The 23,750-nt window shown below is 50.4% G+C and overlaps 1 protein-coding gene across 3 annotated transcripts; it reads left to right on the forward strand.

The window, feature by feature from the left end:
- The first annotated feature begins 927 nt into the window (after positions 1–927).
- On the forward strand, positions 928–22,341 carry LOC109384610 (collagen alpha-1(I) chain-like). 3 transcript variants are annotated; one of them, XM_019646105.1, is made up of 2 exons: positions 928–2,085; positions 22,109–22,341. In XM_019646105.1, exon 1 carries the CDS (start codon positions 931–933, stop codon positions 2,059–2,061), a length of 1,131 nt encoding a protein of 376 aa, XP_019501650.1. In that variant the 5' UTR covers positions 928–930; the 3' UTR covers positions 2,062–2,085; positions 22,109–22,341. The 3 variants fall into 3 exon arrangements, with proteins under 3 accessions (XP_019501650.1, XP_019501652.1, XP_019501651.1); XM_019646107.1 differs by lacking the exon at positions 22,109–22,341 and adding an exon at positions 19,885–19,967; XM_019646106.1 differs by lacking the exon at positions 22,109–22,341 and adding an exon at positions 3,498–3,545.
- Positions 22,342–23,750: the final 1,409 nt, after the last annotated feature.

Raw genomic sequence — 23,750 nt, forward strand, 5'->3', positions numbered from 1 at the left:
GTACAGCCGGCCAGTTCACAGCTGGTTTTAATATCTCCCCAGTTTACAACTATGATGTCTGTGCAAACGTAACCCCTACAGGTAGGTGTAGGAATTCATGCTGCTGTCAATCATTTCCACCTAATAGAAAGATTCTGAGATGTTTTTGATGGGAGGGACAGTAATGGGTGTGGAGGGGAAAAGGAAAGCAAAGGAAGAGACACGAGGCAGGAGGCCAGAAACCAGCGGTAGCAGGTCAACCTTGATTGCTGCCCACGCAAGGGGGTACCTTTGTGGGCACAATTGGTGGCGCTACTGCCCTGGGACCACGGTGGGGTGGGGTGAGGGGCGAGGCATAATTAGAGTGGGAATCCCTTAGGCTTCTCTTGATGGGTGGGGCACAATCCTAGAAGGACCTGGGTAGAGGTTTCAGAGGCCGTGCTGCCCACCTCCCATCCTGGCACACGTCCTCCCTGCCAGCCGGCTGTCTAAACCAGAGCATCATCGGTGATTTCTTTCTGTGGACTTCCGAAACTGTCCTGATGTTCGCATTGTCTGTTTTGGCTGTGGTGTAGAATGTAGCGTTTCCAAGGAGTGAGGCGCCAGGTCAGCCCCTTAATATAATCATGGCTAGACAAGAGCTTACCGGGCAAGCTCTAGGGCGCTTGGCCATTCAAGTTCTCTCACCCATGCCTTCGGTCTGTCCTTGGGTGCCGTGTGTATGGGGGGGGGGTACCTCGGTGGGGTGCTGGGGCGGGGCTCTGATTAGGAATGGGTGCGTGCACCTGTGTCACCTGAGCATCTTCGGGTCCCTCCGACCATCGGAGCCCATGTCCCCACCTTCTGAGGAGGCTGTGTGCCTCATTGCTGGCGAGTGCACGCCCTGCACCCCTGTCACCGTGTACGCGCTCTTCTTTGCCCCATATCGCCACTGGCAGCGTCGCTTATGGCATGCGGAGGGGACAAGGGGGAGGTCCGCAAACGTCCGTGCGGGGGAGCGCAGGCCAGGCGGCCGAGGCCCGCGCGGAGTGTGGGGGAGGCGCCCTCTGCCCCCTCTGCCGGCCGCTTTCGGTCTGCCTGGATGTCAGCCACGAGCTCCCAGCCAGCCAGAGAGAGCCAGAGAGGGAGCGGCGGCTGGCGGCGGGGAGGGGAAGAGGCGAGGCGAGGGAGGGAGGCAGGGAGGGCGGGAGGGAGGAGAGGAGGACCCAGAGAGCGCCAGGCAGCTGGAGTTTTTGCAGCGCTTGGCCGGGCTTCAATGCACAGCAGCAGCGAGCCGCGGCGGCAGCAGGCAGCCCGGGAGCTCCGGCGGCGGCCGAGCCAGCGGCAGCCCCGCTCCCTGCCCCCTGCAAACTTTGCGAGCAGCCCGCCCGGGGGGCCGGGGGCGCGCCCGGGAGGCCGGGCTCGGCCCGCGGCCGCACTCTCCGCAGCCGCAGCACCAGCCTCCGCCGCAGCCCCGCGCCTCCCCGGGGAGCAGCCGGCGGTTCCCGCGGCCCCCCAACCCCGGCCCCTCAGCACTGCCCGGCCAGTCCCCCAGCAGGGGCGGGGGCAGCAGCGGCGCGGCCGGCTGCGGGCTGCTGGGGGGCGGCCGCCGCTGCCCAGGGAGACGCGCAGAGGCGCCGAGAGCGCTCCCCGGCGGGTCCCCAGCGCACTCGCTGCGCCCGGGCAGCGGCCCGACCAGGAGAGCATGGGCGGCGCGGAGTGACGCCGCCGTGCCCGCTTGGCATCAAGGACATTCAGCCCGCGGGGGTGGGACGAAGGGGAACAGCCCGCGTCGCCGCTGCCGCTGCTCGGGCTCTGGTGCTGGGTGGAGGAAAGGGGTGCTTGGAATCGATCCACATTTTCCGACCTTTTTGTTGGACATTCGGCCCACGTTGGACGCTGCAAGAGGAGCTGTCAAGCCCCGCAGGCTCTGATTCCGCCCTCCGTCTTCCTCGCCTCCTCCCGGGCTCCCGGTGGCTCGGTGGAGTATTTGCGTTCCGGGCTCGGGCTGAGGAGGCAGCCACACGCGCGCACACGTTCAGAGGAGGGCGAAAGGCAGCGGCGCCCGCACCATCTGCAGTGTCAATGCGGCGCTCCCGCTGAAGGAGGCAACAGCGGAGCTTCTAGGTAAGGGGCTGGCGGGGCGGGCGGCGGGGGCAGCGCGGGCGGGGATACCCAGTTCGGTCCGGGAGTCCTCGGCTGCCCTGGAGCCAGCCCGCTGCACGCACGCACACGCACACACACACACACACACACACACACACACACACACACACACACACAGGCACAGGCACACACCGCGCACAGGCACCTGCCCACGTCGCACCTGGACACCCGCGGAGGTGCCGCGCGGCCACGGCAGGTATTTCCTGTGTTCTTTCTCGGAAGCTCCCGGACTACGACGTCTCTTCCCCGGGACTTTCAGGGTGGGAATCTGTGTACGACTGCCTCTCCCTCCCACCCGGGGTAGGCTGAGCGAGTGATTTTTTTTCTCCCCCAATTCCCAGCCCCCTTGCATCCCTAGCTGGTTTTCAAAACGGGAGAAGTAATGGGAGGTCTTAGGAGACCCGCCCAGTATCATCTGGGCTCTGTGGCCTTAAGACACCCTGGGATTTTAATGGTAGATAGACCGACAGATACTCAGACATTTGGAGAGTCTGGGGGCTCAGCGCGCGGGGAGGAGGCCACATCGGCGGATGGGGCTGCAGTTCTGGAAGGCGGCGCATATGGAACAGACACTGCGTTTCCCCAGTAAGAGGCAGCACCATCGCTTTTTCTGAAGCGTGGCTCTGCTTCCCCGAGAATGCGCCGGGATTTCAGGCAGGAAGGGGTTTAAGCACCGCTCCGGGTGGGTGTGTTGCTTGTCAAGGGAGAGTAGGGGCGTCAGATTCTCCATAAAAGGTATGACCTACTCACATCTGCAGTCTCTGGCCAACAGTAAGGACACAGGGCTTGGGGACACAGGTCTTGGGTCTCCCTGTTCACCTCCCCACCCTTCCTCTGCACTGTGCTGGAAAGCATCACCTTTAGTCTCTGTTATCACACTGTTAGCCTCTGGCTAACACCTTCACGTGCCTTTCCAGGGTGTGTGCCTGGGAAACAGATCTAGAAGGGGGGGTCCACGAGGGTATAACCCAGGAAGGGAGGAGACACCCCTCTCTGTTGACCACCTCAGCAGTGCCCATCCTGTAGGAGGCAAGACACTCTTAGATCTGCCAGCGTCCCCAGAGCCAGGCTGCTCCTGACGGCAGAGCATCACTTTCCAGAAGCCTGTGGTTCAGGGCTCTGTTTCCCGGAAGCTTTTCCTTCCTTGCCTTGTCTCCCTGGCTGGAGGTTCACAGGCTGCTGATTTTCAAACTTTTTCTGGAGGAGGTAGGAGATGGCTGGGGCTCCAAGAAGGCTTTTTCACAGTTCCCATGGCGGGAAGCGAAGACCAATCCACTCAGGGCTTGGCTGGTGTAGGAAGGAGAATGTGAGGTCCAAAGAAAAGGTTAGTTTGGAGTTGAATATAAACATAACAAGGTCCCATGTTTCTATAGCAGGCGCATGTCGGGCTAGCTTGTCGTCAACCTGGAAAGAAGTGGAATAAGCTTGTGCCCTCTAGACAAGATTATGTGTTCTGCAAACCCACCAGTGGCGAAAAAGATATTGGGAGTTTTCCAGAACCTTAGGGGAAAGAAGTCAACATGCTTTTTAAACAAGAGGACCTCGGTGTTGGGCACAGGATTTGGTTGATCCTGTAAACCCTAAAGATGGGTGCTGAAATGAAGAGCTCTCTCGGCAACCCCCCCCCGCTATTTTTAAACTTTTTTGCAGCTCCTGCAAAGGTCTCTAGCGAGGCTAGAGTGGAGAGGAGCAGACACCCCGGGAGGCAGATTGTATTCTGGCTGTGTGCTGTGTGATCTGCCCTTTGATTGATTGAAAAGGGTAGATGGAATAAAGCAAAGCTGTCACAATGGGGAGAGCCCAGGAGTGGGAAGAAGCATTATTTTCTTTTTAAGAATGGTGTGTGTGTGTGTGTGTGTGTGTGTGTGTGTGTGTGTGTACGAGTTCTCAAAGAACCTAGTTATACGTGGTCAGCGCGTCCAACCATGGGTGGCAGCAGAACCCACCTCTGTCTTCCGGGCTGTGGAAGAACTGGAATATTTCCCCACGCATGCCCCTTGAGAGCGTGGACAGGGAGGTCCCGCGTACACGTTGAGCGGCACATGGCTTTCAACAGAAATAGAGAACTCCAGCAACAGTGGGTGGCTCCCAGGTAAACATCCCCTCATGGGACCTTGAAGGGACAGAAAGATGGGGCGCAGAACTCCCTGAAATGCTGGTGCCTCTTGCCCATGGACTCACCTCCTTTCTCTGCCGCCCTCTCTACCTTCTTTTCTCATATATTTGTAGCCTCAGGATCTGTCATGTTAATGCAAAGCCAGCAGTCCTCATGCTGGTGATCAGCAAAAGATTTTTAAACATGGGTTCAGAAAAACATCCCCACAGTTTCCACACTTTGTGTCGGGTACCCATTTGGTTTCTAGGACAAAGCAGGCATTAATTAATGTCTGTTTCATTTTTTCCCTGGCTTTCTGGCCCAGCCCTGGAGCATGTCATGTTGTCACTCTCGCTCTCTACCACTCCTCTGTGGTCTTCCCTTTAAGTTCCCGGGGGTCCTCTCTCTCTCAGAAACGAGTTGCACTAGAAAAACCCAACTGTGAATGCTTTCTTTGGGCCGACCTTTGCTGCTGCTGGGCTGTGCTCTAGGCAGCTCTGCTGAGAGTGTGAGCTGTTCCTTCTTGCCTAACCCAGTACTCGCTTGCGGGCTGGGCCTCTGTCCTCCCAGAAGTTCACCCTGGATGCCTACCGGTGCTCTGCAAACATTTCCGGAGGAATCAGAGGGGGCCACCAACTTGTTCCCTTTCTCTGCACCTCTCCCGGTGTCTGCTGCTGCTGCTCCCTGCAGACAGGGAAATCTGCATGGCAGATCCGGCCTATACTTGGCCTCCTGATCCTTTTCATCGCAATGAGGGCTGCTGGGAATTAAGTGTGTGTGTGTGTGGGGGGGGATGGGGGGGTTGTGCAGCAGTCCTGAAGTGAGGAGAGAGCTAAGGGGGCGGGGTGATTAACGGTCCTCAGTTCCTAGTTATCACCAGGCTTTGATGCAAAGAAATTGCAGCCAATCTCTCTCTTGCTAGCCAGTTAGGAGGCTTTTTTTAAAAAAAGCTGCGTCTCCCCAGCCTCACCCGGAGAAGCCACTATACAGATAATGCCACCTCGGAGACCTGTTGGAGTGGCTCTGTGATGGGCGGTGGTGGGACGGCAGCCATACAGGAAACCGCTTGTGATCCGGGCTGTGATTTGTCTGTGCAACAGATGTGCCATTAATTTTTAGGCTCTACTCTCTTCTTATTATTTGTATCCAGTGCTACCCGATGCGAGACTGGTTCAGACGCTGGGGCGGTTGAACAGGGCTCCTGTCCCTCCCTGAAAACCCCGCTTCTTGCTTCCCCACACCCCCTCCCCTCCTCCGCGTCCCCACCACTTGCTAATCCACCTCCTGGCTTTGTGCGCATATCCGCCAGCCCGTTCGCCCTCAAATTTGTGGCACTCCGAGAAATCAATATAACATGAATTTAACGACAGCTGGATGATTAAGTGTTATTTATATTTAAGAGCGGCATTTTAAAAAGACGTCGTGCTAATAAATCAAACGGCTGTTGGGGAGATGCACGTGATTAGGGTAATTGCCCTATAGGCTACTGAGCAATGCGTGGCCCATGCAGAGCCCTGCAGCTGCAAGCCCCACTGCTCCCCACCCTGAACTCCCACCTGAACCCCTCCCTCCCATCCTGGGGGCTTACTCACTCTTCTCTCTCCCCTCCTCGCTGCCCAGGCTGTAGCGGTTCCCGTTGTGGCAAGAAGGTAGCCTCAGCAGGGAGACTGAAGGGGGCTCTGCTGCTTAGTGGTAAGAGATGGATCTTAGAAGTGGAGGCAGGCAGGGGCTTCTAATTCCCAGGGCAGAGGCCCGGTTCCAGAAGGAGGAGGCTGCTTCCCTGCTTGGTCTGAAGCAGCCTGGAAGAGAAGCTTCCTGAGTCCCTGTGTGAGTCCCTGCGAGCGCCTGACCCCTGTGCTACAATCATGGGACACCAGCCACCCCATGGAAGAGGAAGCTGTTAAGATCTGTCTTTGTGAAGTTGACAGAATGGGAAAGAATAATAGTTCATGATGATGATGACGATGGTGGTGGCTAATATTTATTGAGCCTTTTCTCAGGTGAGGCATCATTTAAGTTTCTTTGCACAGGTTGGTTCCTTTTCCCCTCCTAACAACACAGAGGGGCAGTTGCTATTACTATACCCACTTCCTCCAGGAGAGACCTGAGATGGGGCGGGTAAGGACTTTGTCCAAGATCACACAGCTGGTGGGTGGTAGAGCTAAGTCTCAACCCTAAGCAAACAAACTGACCTCCCTCCTTGTCACCACGCTGTTTGCCTCCTTAGACTATCTGTGAGGAGCATGCTGCCAGGCCCTTGGGAGGTTTGGGGGAAGAGTGTGCCGGGAAGTTTAGACTACCTGGATCCCCCTCTGGCCTACCTCTGTGACCCCAGGTGAATCTGTTTAACTTTTGAGGCTCATTCTCCCACTCATCAGAGGGGGCCGAGTCTCATCCTCACTGTTGGTGGGTTGTGAAATGGCGGGGCTCATTCTAGCAGAGCCTCAGTTTCCCAGGTGACTCTGGCCTCATTTGGCAAGTGAGGACTCCGCCCACTCGCTCCTGCGAAGAACTTAAGGAGTGAGTGAGTGGGGTCCCGATCTCTGCTTTCCATTCTGTAAGGCTGAGTCTTGTGCTGGTAGGAATCTCGTTGTCCCTGAATGACTGCTTCGAGTTTGCTGGCATCGGGGAAACACCTCTCTCCCATTTTATCCTTCAAATCACCCTGAAAGGTGAGGATTAGTGATTTCCATTTTGATGGTGGCGGAACTAAGGTGGAATGCCCCAAGCTCCAAGATGCTGCATGGTGGATGGTCTTTTCACTCTTGGAGAAGGATGCCCCCAGTCGGTGCTCAGTTAAGTTCATTCATTCATTCATTCATTCATTCACCCTTGGGTTCCAGATTTGAGAAGCCAAAAGCAGGGAAGGAATCTTTGCTCGTGGATGTCACACGCCACTGGGTGCTGGGGTCATATGGTAGATGGAGCAGAGGTTTATTGGAAGTTGGCGCCCAAGGGCCGTGCATGGGGAAGTCGTCCGATTAGGAATGGCATCTGGATTCCGAGAGCTGTGGGCAGTGAGGCCCTGATGGAGCTGTGGACGCTGGTTGGGTGCTGTCCCATCCCAAAGCCGGGCCTAGGCTGCCTGCGTGGGCCTCTCCCACCTGAACATTAGGAAACAGCCACGGGTGATCCTCTGTGGTTAGCTGTTTGGTTTTCTTCCTCCAAAAGACAAGCTTTTATTCTATGCATTATTGATTTGGCGTTTGTTTGTTTTTTCCTACACTGAAGTGAGTGAGGGTCCTGCCAAACTCGCAGTGGCTAGAAGGGGTGCACTTGGAATAGCATCACCGCCCCCCTAGGGCAGCAGTTGGAGGGGCTGACACTGTTGGATGTGGGGTCCTGCTCAGACTTAACACCAACAGGTGTGTGTGCCATCTTAGGCACCCTCACTTTGCCGGCTAAGCATGGCTGTTCCCTCCCTCCCCACGGTGCCTTCTCCATGAACCAAGATTCGCAACAGCAAATTGGATTGGGGGATGTTTTGTCACTCCAACTCAAAACAGATCGCTAGCTAAGAGGATATGGTCTCCACAGTCGATGCGCCGAATGCAGACTGGCTGAATTGATCCCCGAGGCCTTATGGGTGAAAGCACTTTCAGTGGAAAGAAGCATTCGAGGAGGAGGTCACTGGAACTGTAAGAAAGGAGAACCAGGACTGGTCAAAGGCTTTCCTGGTCTTCACTCAAGATTGGACATACTGATTGCCCCGTCTCATAGGAACCCAGCTGGGTTTCCCTCTTGGCCATGCAGAGTCTAGGACTAGAGGACGAACAGACCATTTCTTGGCTTTGGCCCAGAGGTCAAGAGGAGGGAAAGTAAGCAAGCAAAGCAGGGCTGGCTGATTGTAGAGGGAGTGGACAGTGAGAGGCGGGCATGTTGGGTCAGTAGCCATTGGGTTGCATAATTGAATCAGGCTGTATGGAATGTCAGCTAACCTTTCAGAGAGAGTTCATTTTCTTCCTCTTCATCTCAGACCTGCTACTTGCAGGTAAGCCTGAAGCAGCGCAGAATTTCCCAAAGTATATTCCGTGGAAGTGAATAGATGTTGCACACGCACAAAGTTTCCATGGCCAAATAAGTTTAGCCTGAGTGTGAAGCGAAGCTAAAGAGGTTCCTTGTTGCAGGACTTCTCAGAGCCTTTAGACACACTAATATGGATTGTGCACCCACAAAAGGGAGCTAGCCTATATAGTGGCCCTAGGAATCCACCAAGAAATGCTGGGCTAACACATACTCTTTCATTTGCCTGATTTGAGCTGTGAATAAGGGGGTGGATTCTACAATAAAAAATTCAGCAAAACGTTCATGCCACACACACAAAGTATCAGGTTCTGGTGATTATGTGGATACTAAGATTTCAAGCAGAATTTTGCCAGATGGGCCAGGCAGTCCAACTCCAGGCTCAGCATTTGCCCCTTGTCCTTTCAAGGCAGCAGAGAACTTCTCAGACAGGTGTGAGGTCCAGGCAGGTGTCTATTTTCTCAGGTTCCTAGACAATCCTGGTATGTTCCCCTGGTTCAAAAGCACTGGTCTTGTGGGAAAAGCTAGATGTTGGAGATAACTAGATGTAGATAATCCCAACTTTGTCACTTACGAGCTAAGGGGTCTTGGGAAAATTCCCCTTATGTTTCAGGGTTACCACTGATAAAATGAGGGGGTGGTGGTCTAGATCAGTGATTTAAAAAATTGTTTATCTATGCAGGTAGAACGCTTTATTCAAATGAAAATGTGTATGGAATGCCAATGCACAGAACAGATACAACGAGGACTGTTACGGTCAAAGCTTTGGGGGAGCCTATTGGCTTGCAGGTCCGTCCCTCTTCCCCAATCTTGTTCTGGATTCCCTGGAAAGCAGAGCCCGAGGCAAAGGCTGATGTGGTAACCCTTTGTCGAGGGTGGGATCCCAGGGCAGGAGGAGTGAAGGAAAAAGGGAGGAGAGGTAGGGAAGGAAGAGAGATAAAGAATGTATTCTCCGAGCGAGCTGTCGCTTCCTGAGGAAGCACAGCTGGTGGCTCAGTCACTAAGGGAAGGGTCTAGAGAAGCCGGATAGGAACATGCATCAGAAGAACCTGGAGGACAGGCACGGCCGGCACCCATCGGCTGGGTCCTTCCTGGGTGCTGCAGCTCCCTGGGCACCATTCACCCCATGAGGTGGGATATCTCCTCACTTTGGGGTTGTGGTGCTACATCAAACTGGCACCTCTGTGGTCAGGCCCATGGGCTGGGCTTCTGGGGCTCCCCCCACAAAGGGCTGGATGGTGCTACACCTGGCAGATTCATTCTTTGCCCCGAAAGAGGAAGAAAGGCTTCAAGAACTCAAGGACCAGAGGAATGGTGTGAGGTGTCCCTGGGGTCCCTCTGGCAGGAAGGGGGCAATGGCTGAAGTTCAGATTTGGGGGGGTGTGGGTGTCAGGATGGGGCCAGGCAGATCTGGGCGGGTACACAAATTAGGGGCCTGGGATAAGGGGTTCCGTGTAAGGACTCCATCTATGGTGTTTGACAGCAGAGTCAGATAGCAAACCAGGGCAGGCTACTCCCATAAGGCATCATGCAGCCCCCCCAATTCATGGCTATAATAGCAATAGCCAACCACACTGTGGGTTACCCACTGAGACCCCAAATAGGAATCACATGAAGAATGAGTTCCAGTTAGGTTTCAAGAGGCTTTCCTAACTTTGAAGGCTCATTAACCAAAGGAGTGTCTTCCACATGGTTGTAGGTGAATATCTCAGCCACTTCTGTGTGTGGTAGCTGAGAGGGCAGATGCAAATGACCTCTGCCTCTCTCCTTATTTTAAAAACTATTATAAGCATTAGACTATAAAGCAGCAGGGGACATTTCTGCATAAAATAGTTTCCATACATAATCGCCTCTTGCCAGCTCTGTCCTCCTTTTTATTACAACTCTTGTGCTCCTGAAGCCCCTCTAGGGTCATGCGGGCACAGGACAGATGGTTGCACTGTGCTTATGACCCCTTTCCCCGCTCTCTTCACCATTAGATGCTGACCCTGTCTCCCTCCCCTAAATGTGCTTGCCCTTAACTGCTGATTGATGTGGGCAACTCACTGACTTGGACGTGTGCCTGCGTTAGCATGCGTGCCTGAGATTTCTGGCTCCCTGAGGGTGAGGACCAGCCCCTGCTGGAAGCAGTCCCTTGTGTCATCAGGGACTTAATTCATACTTTTAAATAATGGTGAAGAATCTGCTGCTGGCAGTAGCAACGATGACAGCAGCCTTGAAATGATGTCTTTCTTTATGTCTTTACATGAGAGGAACCATTTCTTACTTCTCTTGCATACTCGGTGCCTAACCTAGGGCCTATGATACCAGAAGCAATCAATGAACATTTGCTGAGTAAACTGAATGAATGAATGGAGCAGGAGACAGTGGAGACCAATGGGCTCTAAAGGATAAAATAAGGGAAGTGTGAACAGGCTGCAATGGTGGGTGTCTGCATTCTGGCCAGGGCAGGGTTGGAGGATTGAGATAAACCAAGACGACAGCAGACTGAGCCCGTCAATCACCCTAGTGTGTCCTGGATGATGGCGGTCTGGGGGTGGGTAGGGTGCAGTGGTCTAATCACATTGTTGTGCATAGAGTTGATTGCTTGCTTTCCACGTAAAGCTCGCTGTGGGTTTAGGTGCTGATAGATTGGGGGGTGGAGCGGGGGCGACAACCAAACGGTATTTCCCAGAGCATTCTAAGGACAAGTTTCTCCATGGAAAAAGCATTCTGTGGCCAAATAAGTCTTACAAGCACCTTATGCTGTGTCCTCTTGGGGATTCAAGATGCACGTTAAAAGCTTAGGAGTCCTGCTATAGGAAAACCTGCTTATTTATTCTTAGCCAACCACTTTCCAGCTTATTTGGCACTGGGATCCCTTTGTGTGGGTGTATTGAAACCTGGAACGGGTGTTCAGGAGGAAGCATTTGGGGAGGTGCTGGGCTTCAACGGGAAGCCTTCAGGTCTGAGTTTTGTTTGGAGAAATAAACAGGAGAATGAATCTACCGTACTGTTCAAATGCAGACTTGAGGGGTCCAGCTTCCGGAGGAGCTTGGCTTGCTCTTGACCTTGTCATATGCATTTTGAGAATCTCAGAAATGGCTGTGAATTGTTGTGAGACTTTGGCGACTGTGGTGCCTTCAGATGTGTATCTTCTAAAGGGATCATCTTAAGGAGTGTGATTACAGCTTTGACAGGTTTGCGGACGTGTTTCCAAAAAGTAGCACTTCTCAGTTGTACGTAATAGATCAAGATGGATGTTTGCAAAATACGTGAGTAATGACATTCACCTTCCCCATGTCTTCTTTTCAGCTACACGTACGGAATAATAGGCTTCCATATAACTGGCGAAGATAAATGTTCTGAATTAACTAAGAAAGTTATTAAGACACAGCTCCCTAGATTTTGGATGGTTGAAACAAATTTTCTCTTGGGAAAGAAACTTTGCTGAAGGTTTCTAATGAGACTGTAAATCCATGGTTACCCACCATTGGGTAGTGACCCCGAGAGCAGAGTTAGGAATTTCCCGTGGGAAGCGTTTCACCGCCTAGTATTCATCTTACACTGGTAATGATGTGTGTGGTTGAGCGTTTGGGTGGGGGTGGGCTATCACCCCAGTGGTATCTGGGTTTGGATCACCTGGGGCCATTGGCTGATAACCCACGTGCCCAATTACAGGGCCTTGGCCATGTTTTGCCCAAGCACCGTGCTTCTTCCCAAAGTGAATAACAATTGCTAACACACACTTGCTAACAAAATTCCCCTGGCACCCATTCATAAAGCATTGCACTGGTGATTTTTATCAGCATTAAACTGTTTGGTGACTGAGTTTAGAATTATAGGAATCGTAGAAATGAATTAGCAGTAAATCAAGTCCCAGCTGAGTTTGAACCCAACTGCAGTGAGTTTTAAATTAAAAATATCTTGCTATGATGAAGCGGTTGTAAGTCAAGCACTAGAGCTCCGTCACTCTTGACTTTGGAGAAGCATAGCAGTCACCCTTTGAAAGGAAAACCCTGACAACAGCTTGTATTGATTCCCAGTCATGCTGGGAAATTGCCACTTCATTTCTTCTTCATAAACTGTTGGCTTTCTTTTTCTTTTTCTTTTTCTTTTTTTTTTTAAAGGAATCCTATTTGCAGGGACACAGCAGAGCTCTGGGAACAGGGCAGGTGGGAGAGGACTCAGGCCCAGGGGGCCACGATTCATCACATTCTTTTGGGTCCTTCTCAGAAGGAGCCATGCGGAAGGGGCGTTTGGCTCTGTGGGTATTGTACGGTTTGTTTTTCCACTTGGACCATATTGGCTTCTTCTTTCGGTGGGGATCTGTACAGAAAAACAATAAAGGGAACACTTCAAGGGGGCTGCAAGTCTGTCATGTTTCAGTGACAATTGCGGTGTAATAGGAAATCCTTTATGTAAGTTACGGTGCTCTCTGAATGGAGCACCAAGCTGAAATGTGGCTACAGCTTCTCAAGGCCTATTTTTTTTTTCTCCTGCAAAATAATCCTGAGGTTTACATTTTCAGGGCAATTGAAGGAGTATTACGTACTGGCCAGGGAATAGGGAGACCCAGCTTCTAATCCTAGGTCTGCCGAATATCTTTCAGCAAGTTCCCTCTCTGGGCCAGGCCTTGATTTCTCTTTCCTTAAAGCCGGAATATGCTCTTGCTGTTTTGGACCTGAAACCCAGGAGATGACGAGGAATGTGGCATGCATATTAAAGGACCAGGTGAGTATCAGAAGAAAGATTCCATTTACACACAAGGTCAGAGAAAATCAAGAGCGAGAGAATGAAGTCTAAGCTTAGGCCTCTCACTATTACACCTTCACCATCTCCTGCGTGTTTGCTGTTGCAGTGCAGAGCTGTACGTGATAACAGCAGCCTGCACAGGGTCAGAAAGGAGACTACGTGTGTGAGATCAGGGGGCCGTGGGAAAGGATGGTTGATGCAAGAGTACAGAGCCTGGGTAGGACGGGGTCCTGAACCTGGCAGTAGTAGTAGGTTAAAGGGGGGGACGGTGGAAAAGCAAACGAGTCATCATTTCCCTTGATGCCTATCTTTCACTTCGCCCTATTCATATGTTATATATTTACATATCTTAGAGAGATAGATGCACTGTTATGCGATTTTTAACCAACTAACCCATTGATCAATCAACTAGTCAATTTAGCCACTCCTTCTCGAGTGTCTACTCTGTGCCATGCACTATGCAAGAGTTTGGTTGTATTGCAATGAAAGACCTAGTTTCTGCTGTTAGGGAGCTAGCTCACTGCTTGGTGTGGCCACAGCACACATGTTGCTAGATCATTTAAATACAACGTAGTAAGAAGTGAGATCTGGGTATGCAGAGGGCACCCTGGAAATACATAAGAAGGGGCACCCATCCAGATATGTAAGGCAGGGTATCGGAAAGGTCTCCTGGAGAAGGAGAAGAGGGCATCAAACTGAGCTGTGAGGGGTGTTTTGTAGGGAGAGTGGGATTGGCCTGGTGAACAGGAGGCAGAGGTGCCAAGGCAGAGGAAGCAGCATGGACAAGGCATAGAGAAGTGAGAGCACACAGCACCTGCAATAGTTCCAGGCAGAGGTGGGAGGTGGGGCTGAATGTAAACACAGGTAGAGGCTGGGCCAGGACCAGGGCTAAGTGTCCAGCTAAGAGTTTTATCGGGCGGGCCTTGGGGATTTCCAAGTTTGAGAATCAACAAGACTGGATGGGCGCTGTAGAAAGATCACTGTGGGGGCAGCCCACAGAAACAGTCGGAGTGAAGCTATTATAGTAATACAGGCAGACACGGGAGAGGGCTGATCGAAGGCAGTGACAAAGCAGAGAAAGGGACTGACTGGAGAGGAACCTAGGAGTGAGAGTGAATATGGTGGTGAAGGTGGAGGGGTCAAGGGGAGTCATCTAGCTTGGGCAGCTGGTGGAAGGTGACACCATTCATTTAGCTTGAGGTTTCTAGACTGAGACTCTACAGAGGGGGCGTGGTGGGGAAAGGGGAGTGTGTTCTTTTCTGGACATGGTGAATTGAGGTGCATGTGGGGTTTTCAGGTAGAGGTGACCAGGAGGCCAGCAGATATATGGCTCTTAGTGCTCTTGTGTTCCTGGCGGCTTCATCGAGTGCTTACTATGATATTTACTTCTGGTCCCATTTGTAGATTTAGGAGTTCATTTTGGGATCTGGCAGAAGCTTACTGCAGAAGCTTACTACAGAAGCGAGAAGACCCACATATAGATTTTTACATTTTTCAAGTGGTTCGTGTTTTGAATTAAATAGACGAGCTTGAACATTTTGTTTGAGATTCTTCTGAAAACATTCAGGCATTCACCTTGCCTTCTGCGATCCTCACTGTTTACCAGGGAGAGGTTGAGTCGTGCGCAAAGCACGTGCACAAAACAGCGTGGTCCGGTGAAACGAGCGCCATCATGACCTGAGGGATGATTAGAACGTTGCCCTTGCGCTTGAGAAATAACGTTTTGTTTGTCTGGTTGTAGGAGCGCATCTGTCCAATCAAGGCCTGCAGGTTAAGATTGGACCCCTAGAAATGTTTTGCTTGGCCCAAAGCGCATGAGAGAAAAACCTGTATTTTCAAATGCCGTTAAGTGGGATGGTCCCTATTCAGGTCCCACTGTCTGTTGTCACACCTTTGCTTCAGATACTTATGGTGAAGGTGTTTGAATTAAAATACCAGCAGCCTAGGACCTAGCAGGTTCTCAAACCATGCTTAGTCCGTCTTCCCAATAGGCAAAAACAAATCAATGAGTTAACGGAATAGTGTCAAGTGCTTTGCTTTCTACAAGGAAGCTTTGTCATTTATTAGGCCCTATTCATGGCGGGAGACCTAGACAAAACTTTTAAGCGCTCTGTGCTCCACTACTGTGTTTGATACTGTGGAAGCTTTTGAAAACAGGCTGTCAAACCCCCACTGTTCTGTGCTGCTGCGGAAGGTCGGCAGGCCGCGTCGGGGGGGTAGAGTTCCTCAGGCAGTGTGAAGTGCCCGACTGGCACGGGTACCGTTCAGACCAGTCCTCTAGAATGAGGGACTCTGGGAAGGTTAGCCTCAAACAGTGTCTTTAGCTGCAAAATTGCAGTACAATTTCAAGTGAAATGATGGATTTACTCTCTTCTCTAGATCGCTTCTGGGTAGCTCAGAGCTGCTAATAATAATGGCTTGGACCGTGGGCTGTCTTGTGAAGAGGGGCCAGGGGGCAGGCGAGGTATTTTTGAGCTTTAACCTCTCCAGAGCCCCACAGAGATGACAGGGTTTCTGTCCTTCCTTCCTCACGCCTCCATACCCAGCCCTTGCTCATTTCATCAACTGCACTCAGCACCTAATGCGTTTACACAGCTACACTTTTGATCCCAGGCAACTCAGAGCAGTTTTTCCCAGTTTATCTGCTGCCAACTCGTTTCCCTAGAAAGGACAGACGACAGGTCCAGGGTCCTAAGAAGGGAAGTAACCTAACCGCAGGGACGTGTGGTCAGGACCAAAATAGAGTAGTCCCCACTACCCTGGGCGGTGCCTGGGTGTCCATGCCTCTCTCCACAGGGGGTGGGGAGCTCTAGGATTGGTGAGCTGAGACCTCTCCAAGGCTGCCTCAGAGTCTGGGACAAAGGTAGGGAGTCCCCATCGCTTCTGCTTCTCTACCCTGCTGCCCTCTTACGTGCCACTGCAGTTTCCACTGACCTGCAGGTTAACAGATGTCCTCCAAGGGGCCTCCGGTTTTAGGCTCAGAGGAGAAGATCTAAGAAAGGTGCAAATACTCGGGGTGCTGACCATATGCACGGTGTCAAATTAGACAGAGAATCTTGGCTGTTGATGGCCCCTGGGCTGGCTGGTGGGGGTGGTGTGAGACAGCAAGCTTTGCTGAAACCCAGATCTGATTTCATACAGAAAGTGTTGCAGCTCCTTCTACTCTCCTTCATTCCTTCTTGATTCCAGCAAGACCAAATGTTTCCTGATAAATACTTAAAAATAAACTCGTTCCATATTTTTCAAAACCTGTATATTTAGATGTATGGCAGTCATTGTTGAGTGAAATGGCATTTTCTTGGCACCTCAGATTTGAGATGTAATGGAAGCTCTCTCGCTTTCCCTGGACGCTGCCTATGTTTGGAGCGTTCGAGAGAGCTCCAGTAAAAAGCAGCATTTCCCCAGGACACACTGCTGTGAAAGGATGGCGTTTTGATCCCCAGATTTATATTCGCAAATTTTAAAACTCTTTAGGCCTGGAAAAGCTTTGACCAGCTAACCAATTTTGCCTTGTCCACATTCCAGGCATGAGCCTCGGTGTTTGTGAGACAAGATAGTAGTCTACCTAGAGACTCTCTGCAAATTCAGGCTGCCAAGGATTTATGCGTAATATACAATTTATTGACTTGTCTTTGTAGCGTTTACATCTCATATTCCCACTTAATTGAAAGTGTCTTGAAAGCAGGCAACTGTCTTAGACACATGTGCGGGTCCCCTAGGACCCAGCATTAGGCTGGTTTGATTTTCTTCTCTCTCTCTCTGCCTTAAACTTGGTTTCCTGAGCTTAAAAAGACGAGTGCGAGAATGGCCAGACAGTAGAGGGTATCACACAGACTGAAATACCTGAAAATCCACAGGAAGTGGGAAGCAGCATCCTGAGAAGTCTGCGTTCAGTGGTGGCTGCGTGCTGGCAGTTAGTCTTCTGTTTAATAGCCACTGCTCACCAAAGCGCTGTGAACATGGCATCCACTGGGTCTCAGCCTTGACCACAGACTTACAGCCACATAGGAGCTGCTGTGACTGCCTTTCCCAAATGAAAACTCCATTAAACTTGGCGGACTTCCTGTTGTCTTTGGCCAGAAGGCTCTGAGGTGTCACAACGATGAAAAGAATAAAAATGATAACAGCACAGTGAAATTCAAGGACATACAGAGATTTTTAAATTTAGGGGCACCAACGGTTGCCCCTTGGTAGTTGATTGCTTGCTTTATGTCCCCCTCTCCTACTGCCCCCCCCCCGCATTCCCTCTATCTTCTGTGAAGAAAATCTTAAATTTCAGGCTGTTATCAACTCTCCTTCTGCCTCTTTTTTTCTGAGACACACACCTGGGCTGTGCTGGCAAGTTGGGAGTCTTTGCAGGGCATGGAAACAACCCCGTTTGGGTAGCGCATGATGGAGACCGCTTTCTCTTGTAATTACTTTCCACATTGATTGGGAGCTCACTGCTGCTCATGTGCTCTTAAGCCTGACTCCACATCTGACTTTGGGACAGTGTGTGGAGAAGGTCAGAGTCTGCAGGAGTTGGGAGTAACAAAGCCCAGTGTCAGAGTCCATCTTGTGTCAAGGTGGTTGGTGACAGGCTCCCTTAAATTCTAGGGGCAGCCCCACCCCCCTGCTGGTTCATCATCTATGGGGTCTCTAAACTCACCCCATACTCATTTGGTGTATATTTTGCATGAATTTCTGCCATCTGGGACTTTATCCATTAATATTTCTTTAAAACCTAAATTTTGAACTTCTGTGTATCACATTCAATTTCATTTTAGGGTCCAGTTTGGGGCCTGTTCCAGCCTGCTCAGATAGCCTTGAACTATATGTCATTATCATCAGTAGGGAAAGCCTTACAGTAATAGCACGTGACTTTTCTCCTAGTATCTCATTTGACCTTCACAAGTCCTAGAATCTGTCATTTGCGAATTCGATAAGTATGACTCAGTCCTCATTCAAATTACTGATAAAAATGTGACACTGCATAGCACCAAGGACAGAACCCTTTAGTATGGCATTTCCTTGAGAGCTTCCCTTGTAGGTTTGACAAATATCCATTGATTAAGCCTCGTTGGGCCAAAAAGCAATGGAACATCGAGGACCCAGCGTAGACGTTGGAGGCAGGCAGACCTGGCATTGCAACTTGGCCTACGCCAACGTGGCCATTCCCAGTGGCGAGATTCAAGGGGGACTCAGTTTTTGATGATTCCAAGTAGATGAGAGCTATAGATTTCCTCCTCCCCAGCCTCCCAGACACATCAGTGCCAAACATTGGTGCCATGCATACCAACCTTTGTTAGGGAGCAGACACAAGAAAAGTCACACAACCTGTTTTTGAAGCTCAGAGTGATTCCTGAATTCTGTCCTTACCGCTGGCTTTGCAGACTTGTCGAGATAGTGACTCCCCTCAACCCTGGGGGTGGACACGTGGGGCGTGGGGCCGGCGGAGCCCCCAGGCTGGCCCTCTCTGGCCCCAGGTTGTAGTGCAAATATTCTCATTTTCCGTGTGTGTATGCCGGGAAGTGAGAAAGGTTGGGAAGCGTTGTCTTAGGCTGCTCAGCTTCGGTTGCAATAACAGAATACCACAGATGGGAGGCTTAAACAGCAGCGTGTATTGCTCCCAGTTCTGGAGACTAAAAGTTCGAGATCAGGGTGCCAGCATGGCTGAGTTCTTGGGGAAGGCCCTTTTCCTGAGTTACAGATGACAACCTTCTCATTGTATCCTCACACGGGAGAGAAGGGAGAGAGAGAGAGGTGGGGGTGGGGAGAGGGATATTGAGATCTAGTCTCTTTCTCTTCTTATAAAGACACTAGTCCCATTCAGGAGGGAACTACCTGTGTGACCTAATTACCTTCCCAAGGCTCCAACTCCTAAAACCACCATATTGGGGGGTAGGATTTCATCATAAGAATTTTGGGAGGATACAAACATTCAATCCACAACAGTGTCTCTGACACGTTTGTTTGAAGGAAGGTTTCCTTGAGACCGATACAACAATATTATGTTGGTTGCAGGTTTCAGCTCACTTTCTAGTGGAATCAGAGGACAGAATCGTTTTTTGAAATATGTAACACAGACCTAATGGGAACCGTAGGCTAAGAATGGAGCCACCAAAGGCTCCGGGCTTGCCAGATTCTTGGGTCTGTAGGGCAGGGATGTCTGGACAATATTTCTAACCAATCAGCTGACCTTGACACCACTTCATTCCCCATTGAAAAAGTATTTCTACCCTCTCTTCCATTCCTGAACAAACCCAGCAGTGCCGACTGAGATAGTGTAGCTAAAATACTCAGCGTGGGCTCTGATGCAAGCCTTTCAAAAGCCGACTCACCAGCCCTGGAGTATGCATTTTTCATGATAGCACTTCAGATGCTGACTCATTGTTCTTGGGTATAGATTAAAACTAGCTCACACACATTATAGCACACTGTTGAAGCTGTATTTTAAAGTACTTTAAAGTGAATTACAGATGTCATCAAATAGCTGTGTGATGTTGGGCATCTTCACTGATGCTCGGGTTCTTTTTTTTTTTTTTTTAATTGGGGAACAGTGTATTTTTCCAGGACCCATCAGCTCCAAGTCAAGTAGTTGTTTCAATCTAGTTGTGCATGGCACAGCTCAGTGGCCCATGCAGGGATCGAACCAGCAACCTTGGTGTTATGAGCACTGTGATCTAACCACTGACCAACTGGCTGCCCCTCAGGTTCTTTATTACTGGAAAGGGAAAATAGTACATGGCAGGACTATTGTGACAATGAAGTGACATTATACCCATGGCTTGGCACATAGTAAATGCTTAATAAATGGATGCATATATTGTTGAAAGCTATTGCCTGCTCTTCAGATACCTAAAGCTCGTTATGCTTATTGACACTCTGTGTTGGATTAAAACACTTCAAATTTCTTGGTCTATAAATAGTTCCATCTGTTTCTAACGTGGGGCTTCCGTGGTCCTACCACCTTGAGGTTCTGCAAGCCAATGGGAAAAGAAGAAAGGCTGGCCCTATGGATCAATCCTGGCCTTCCATCTAAGTAAGTCCTCTTAAAAAGATTTAAAAATATATGTAGGGGTTCCTGCATTTTTGAAAGATCTAGCATTTGCCTGGAGTTTACATTTAACAGCCATGTTTATATGGCCAATCTGCATTCAATTCAGCCATCCATTTTGCCAGGGCACACATGTAAACACATATTGTTTTTATAGTTCTAGAACCTCCAGTGATAGCTTAGATAAGGTGTTGTTTCTTGCCAGGTGGTGGCGATGGTTGCTGGCTTTTTCAGGCTTGTCACCCAGGACTCTGGATTTGGTTTAAGAGGGAACAGGCAGAAGATACTTGGCTTTAACGCAAGGCAGTAACTGCCCATGAATGGGTAATTACTGCCTACAGCCTCCCTGATAATTATGTCAAGCATTGCAGAATGGGCACCTGCTAATGTTTGCCTTTGACAAAGTCGTAAAGCTGACATGGTCCATCAGAGACCAGAGGGGTGAGTCCAGTGTGCATGGCATTGACCTACCTGGATATGCTCACTTGCAACTGACAGGGGCTATTTATGAAAACAGCCCCCTCTCAGCTGTCTTCAGGCCCGGGTTTCCTGGTAAGGTAGCCTTAAACTAGATAGGAAGGGCCTCTGGGATTTTCCTGTGTGGTTTTGACTGTGTGGATCCAGCTATCCAGTCAGAATCCTTGGCCCTGAGGCACCCTGGCTGTCAGAGCATGCCCAATTCCTCCAGCCACTTCAGCTCTGAAATCAGTAAAATCTCTGCATGATGACAAACTATGAAGCTTGGAACATTGCATTATTCCCAGCAACACTCTGGCTGAGGGAGGCAGGAATCACTGGTTAACTGTGGAGAAAGGTGATTAGCCACTGCGGGGAGGAAACAAAAGCTTGGGAAACTGGGGACCTTGCAGTGCCTTGGTGTGTTTTCATGACGGGGCCTCTGTGAACAGAGTTTGGGCCAGCTCTGAATGAGATGGCCCTTCCCCTGCAAGCGCACATCGAGAGACATGTCCCTTCTTCTCTGTCCCCTGAGGGAAAGGAGGCACCTCACAGGCACACTGTCACCCCAGGATCCTTGTCACAGCCATGCTCCATTTTCAGCCTATCTGTAGTAGTCACCATAGGTTCTGGGTTTACTAGAGTAGCCTTCACTTCCACAAAGATGGCTTTGGCCGAACAGAGAGGACCCATAGCCAGAGCATGCATCCTGATAGTTTCGGGTTGAAAATAATTACTATATAGCTATAGCTATAGATATATAGATACACACACACACACACACACACACACACACACATACACACATATACATATAGAATATATATATCTGTCTATTTTTTTTTTACCTACATATATCTCCAAAGGGTATCCTTGGACAAAACCAGGGAGTAGTTGAATTTTCCCCTAAGCACTCCTTTCAGAATGAAGGTACTTTCTTCTACCTCTCCTTTGCTTTCTTTAGACAGGGCCTCTAGTGCTATACACTGTGTGTATCCATGACCTAGGGATGGCTGAGAGCTGACATCCTGCCCATGTTCCCTGGGCCAAGCCTTGTTTATTCCATCTCCATGCTGAGGAAAGGGTTGCCTTTTTCTTCCACAAAGATGGCTTTGGCCAAACAGAGAGGATGGCTTTCTCTAATTGTCTCAAGTAGCCTTGTAGACGAGTGGGATCCTACTGTTTGAACCATCTCCAGTCCCCTATTCTGCTTAGTGCTGTCCTAAAAGTCCTCTTGGCCACAAGCAAAGGAAGGCGGTGGAGGAGAGAGCATAATGCTTGACCGAAGAAACCAAGTTCCAATGGTGGCATTTCAGTGGAGGGGATGAGATGTTGATTGGCAGAGGGGAGCTTCTCTAGAGCTTCTCAAACCCTGACCACCACTGTGTTTCAGATTGTGTCTGGGAGTAGGTGTCCCTGGCCTCTCCTTCTACATTTCATTTTGTGGACCTATCAGGAAACTCGGCCCCTGAGCTGATGGTTGTGACCCTTTGGCTTTTCTGATGGGTCTGGGGTAACACGGAGCCTCTTGGGGCCAAACACCATTAGCAGTAATGTGGAAATGAGCTCAGGGGCGGCTGAGAGAACCTCCCTCCATGTCCCCACACTTCCTTTAATCTGTCTCCTCACTGTCATTCCAGGAAACGCTGACCTCAGTGTGAGCGGGCCACAGGCCACAGCTGGGGTTGGCTGGAACAGACCACAGGAAGCAGATTCTGCTTCTAGATCATCTGGGTGTGGATGTGGGTGCCAGAGATAGGTACTCAGAGCAGCAGGAGCAGCCTGCAAGGTACACCCCGAGCGCCTGGCTTCTTCAGGAACCAGAATTAGAAAGAACCACATTTTTATGGTGTGGGGCCCCCTGGAGCACCCCAGAACCCTGAGCCATACATTCCATCCAGAGCTAACAAGCCAATCCCCTGAGTCCTGGCAGGACCACCCCCACAGGGGGCTTGTTGTAGGCAGTGCTGGACTCAAGGTAAGATTTCTTTTTTGCACCTCTTCATCCTAACATGACTTCCACTTCAGCTAGTGTCACTTAGCTGGCATTGGGGAAGGGGCTCAGGCACCTAATTGATTTTTGTATAAAAGGGTGTTACTCCTGATATTGATCTCCAAGGAAATGAAAACGCAGGCTCAGAGTTTTGGGGCCCAAAGGGGTGTGTCTCCAGATGGAGGAAATGCAGTTGGAGTATCACGCTAACCTGAGCTCCCACAGCAGTGGGGGATGGAGGGGTAGAGTGTTTGCAGGGAAGCAGACCACCACTTCAGCTGGAAACCTCATCCCTGCAAAAGAACTGCCTCTTCTCACCTTCCAGAGCCTTCCTGTTATGAGGTGTGCTACAGGAAATTGGGGGCTGATGAAGGAGCAGGGGCTGCCCCGTTCCCACCCCCAGAGCGGCCCTCGACCTCCCAGTGCCCCATCTCCTGGAGCAGAGGTACAGTAATACCTTGGTTTGTGAGCATAAGTTGTTCCAGAAACAAACGACTCGTATTGCAAGACAGCGCTCATTTACCATGTGAAAAAGTATTAGAAATGTTTGCTCATCTTGTGGAACACTCGCAAACCAAGTTACTTGCAATCCAAGGTTTTACTGTCCTTCTAGTTACTCTTTATGGACCAGGATTTCTGAAGGGGAGGAAGACTAACCAAGAGCCTCAAACAAACAACCTGCATTGTGGCTTCTTGTTTAGTGCAAGTGTTTGGTGAGACCTGAATCAACCCATCTAGCTTGTTATTTTTTCAATAGTTTAAATCAAGGTCTAGGACTCAGATCTCTAGCACCAAGATTCTGGGTGGCTTTGCCAGCTGCGATCTGAGTGGGATCTTGGGGCTTTTCCAGCCCCCAATTAAGAGCCTCCCTGCTACTCACCTTAACTCTCACCAGGGGCCTTCCTGTCAAAGGGAGGGAGGCACTTAGTTTTATATACTTGTCAACTCTGGCTACATCTCAGTTGCATGCAGGGCATTGATTTTCATGTGTCCCTCCTTAGCCAACCTGCTGATAAGATTCTTTTGCTCTCTCTCTCCTCCCCCCCACCCCCTTCAACCTGGCCTGACTCCTGGTCAGACCTTGATTACATGTCTCATTGATTCCATTCAGCTATTTATTAATACACTAATTAGTATGTTCGTTTAAAGGGGAGTGACACCGCTTTTTAAAAATAAATGTACTGAGGTGCAGGTTAATGGAAATTTCTGTTGATTTAACATTGATGTCTGGTGTGAAGAGGATTTGTTTTGGATGTTAAAGGGACACAAGGTTTTTCCAGGGCTGAAAT

Source organism: Hipposideros armiger, unplaced genomic scaffold, assembly GCF_001890085.2.
Source record: "Hipposideros armiger isolate ML-2016 unplaced genomic scaffold, ASM189008v1 scaffold_97, whole genome shotgun sequence".
In the NCBI taxonomy this organism is placed as follows: Eukaryota; Metazoa; Chordata; class Mammalia; order Chiroptera; family Hipposideridae; genus Hipposideros; species Hipposideros armiger.

Coding starts and splice junctions, on each gene's coding strand:
- LOC109384610 (XM_019646105.1), top strand. CDS start 931: ATGCGGAGGGGACAAGGGGGAGGTCCGCAAACGTCCGTGCGGGGGAGC.